Genomic DNA, 1,945 nt, shown 5'->3' on the forward strand with positions numbered 1-1,945 from the left:
AGATTCTTCTAAAACAACCCAACTAGCACTTTTTCTTTCATCGGTTCAGTATTTCCCTTTGCATTTCCTTATATTTCATAATTTCCCAAAACCACAACCTCCCAAATCTTGCACGTATACAGGCAAGTAAATGTGATTTGCATTAGCTTGTTCATTGATTTAATTCTAATCTCACAATATTAGAAAATCACCGCCAATGTCAAGGTGTAGCTGTAGCCAGTGATGTTGTGGTAAATAAACAACTTCCAGTCATCAAAATGCAAACAACCACCGATACAAACACAAATCACACTTTAAAATAGCATTAATATTGTCATCACAGGCCTTGATATGATTTGTTCATCAAATCTCTTTTATTTCCGCTTGGAAAACTGGATAAGATTGTGGTTTAGGTGGATTACCCTCCACTACATCTCTGACTATCGCAAAATAAAAAGTTAAGACGGAATAAAGTAACGGAAAACACTAATGACAACAAGTGAAACATCTCTCCAGAATGCCTAAATCCTGGCGGGTACGCTCTTTAAAAAGTGTGCCGTGGTTAGATTGTTGATTGCAGGCGAAGCACGTCAGGCTTCTGATTTTAATTGTGAAAAAACGCGTTCAGTTCATCATACACGGGAGCCCGTTCGTGGTGTAAGTGCATGTCGTGGTAAGGCAGGACGTTTTCAGAGTGAATGCCGCTCCGGGCCCCCGAGGAGCCAAACACCAGATTGGGGGGCCCGGTGGGTCTGGGGCCAGGCAGGCCGGAGTAATGCATAGAATAGTGGTACCCCTTCTCGTTTTCGGGGGACGCAGAGCCTTGGTGCTTCAGGGAAAAGTTGCCATTGACGCACAGGGGCGGGCTGAGGGGCCCCTCATACTCGGGGCTGTTATACTCCGGGGATCCGCTCCCACCGTAGAGAGAGTCGTAAGTCGTGCTGTAGCCCTGCGTCCTCAGCGGATGCGAGTTCGAGCCGGAGCCCATCTGGCAGTGGGGGCTTGAGAGACGCGCGCACTGGTATGGGTAGGAATGCATTGGAAAGGAGCCGGACCCGTACCTCCCCCCGTCCTGACACTGCTGCTCGGTTAGGAAATTACGGGAGTTCAACTGCAGGCATCCCGCCACCAGGTTGGTCGTTGGCTGGGAGAGTCCCTTGCACAGCGTCTGAACGTATGCCACAAGGTCGGGCCTTTTCCCAGAGCGCAATATCTCCGACAGGGCCCAGATATAGTTTTTGGCCAACCGCAGCGTCTCAATTTTGGAAAGTTTTTGCGTTTTGGAATAGCAGGGCACTACTTTACGCAGACTGTCAAGCGCAGAGTTCAGGTCGTGCATGCGGGTTCGCTCCCGTGTGTTGGCCTTCACCCGCCGCAACTTGGAGCGCTCGACACGGGCCGGAGTCATTTTGCGCTTCTTGGGGCCTCTTTTCTTGGGCCTGTCCCCCTCTGTATCCTCTCCGTCATCCTCTTCCTCCAGCTCGTCGTCCTCGTCGTCCTCGTTATGCTCGGATTGCGTCCGGCTGTCTTCTCTCAGCTCAGAATCCGCCATGTCGTCCTGATCGTCCTGGGTATCGTGATCCTCATCTTTGATTTTGGAATCCTCGTCCTCGCTGTCCGCCCAGCCCGAGTATTTCTGCACATCAGGCAGCAGCGAGGGGTCACTGAAAAGCCTTGTCAACATTGTAGCTCTGGAGAAGAGAGAAAAGGAAATCGAAAATGAGGTCTCATAATTACGGGAGAAGCACACAGTTTCTAATGTGAATGTAGGCTACAATAAAAAAAAAAAAAAACGATATACGCTCTTAAAAAAACGCTCTTATAGACATCCAAATATTGGAGCTATATAGCCTATAGATTTCAAAGTATAAGTTCACTAAAACTCATTATCAATGCCTTTTTGTCATAAAATATACCCGAGTCTTTAATTTGGACTGACGGACAAATATAAAAGAGTGAGAGAAAT

The 1,945-nt window shown here is 48.0% G+C and overlaps 1 protein-coding gene across 1 annotated transcript; it reads right to left on the reverse strand.

Annotated features, from left to right (window-relative positions):
* Positions 1 to 583: 583 nt before the first annotated feature.
* Positions 584 to 1,663, reverse strand: neurod2 (neuronal differentiation 2; the record flags this gene model as incomplete). The annotated part of the gene is made up of 1 exon (XM_079178066.1): positions 584 to 1,663. The coding sequence occupies one exon, from the start codon at positions 1,661 to 1,663 to the stop codon at positions 584 to 586; it is 1,080 nt and encodes a 359-aa protein (XP_079034192.1).
* Positions 1,664 to 1,945: the final 282 nt, after the last annotated feature.

Source organism: Pholis gunnellus (genome assembly GCF_910591455.1).
Source record: "Pholis gunnellus genome assembly, chromosome: 17".
NCBI lineage: Eukaryota > Metazoa > Chordata > Actinopteri > Perciformes > Pholidae > Pholis > Pholis gunnellus.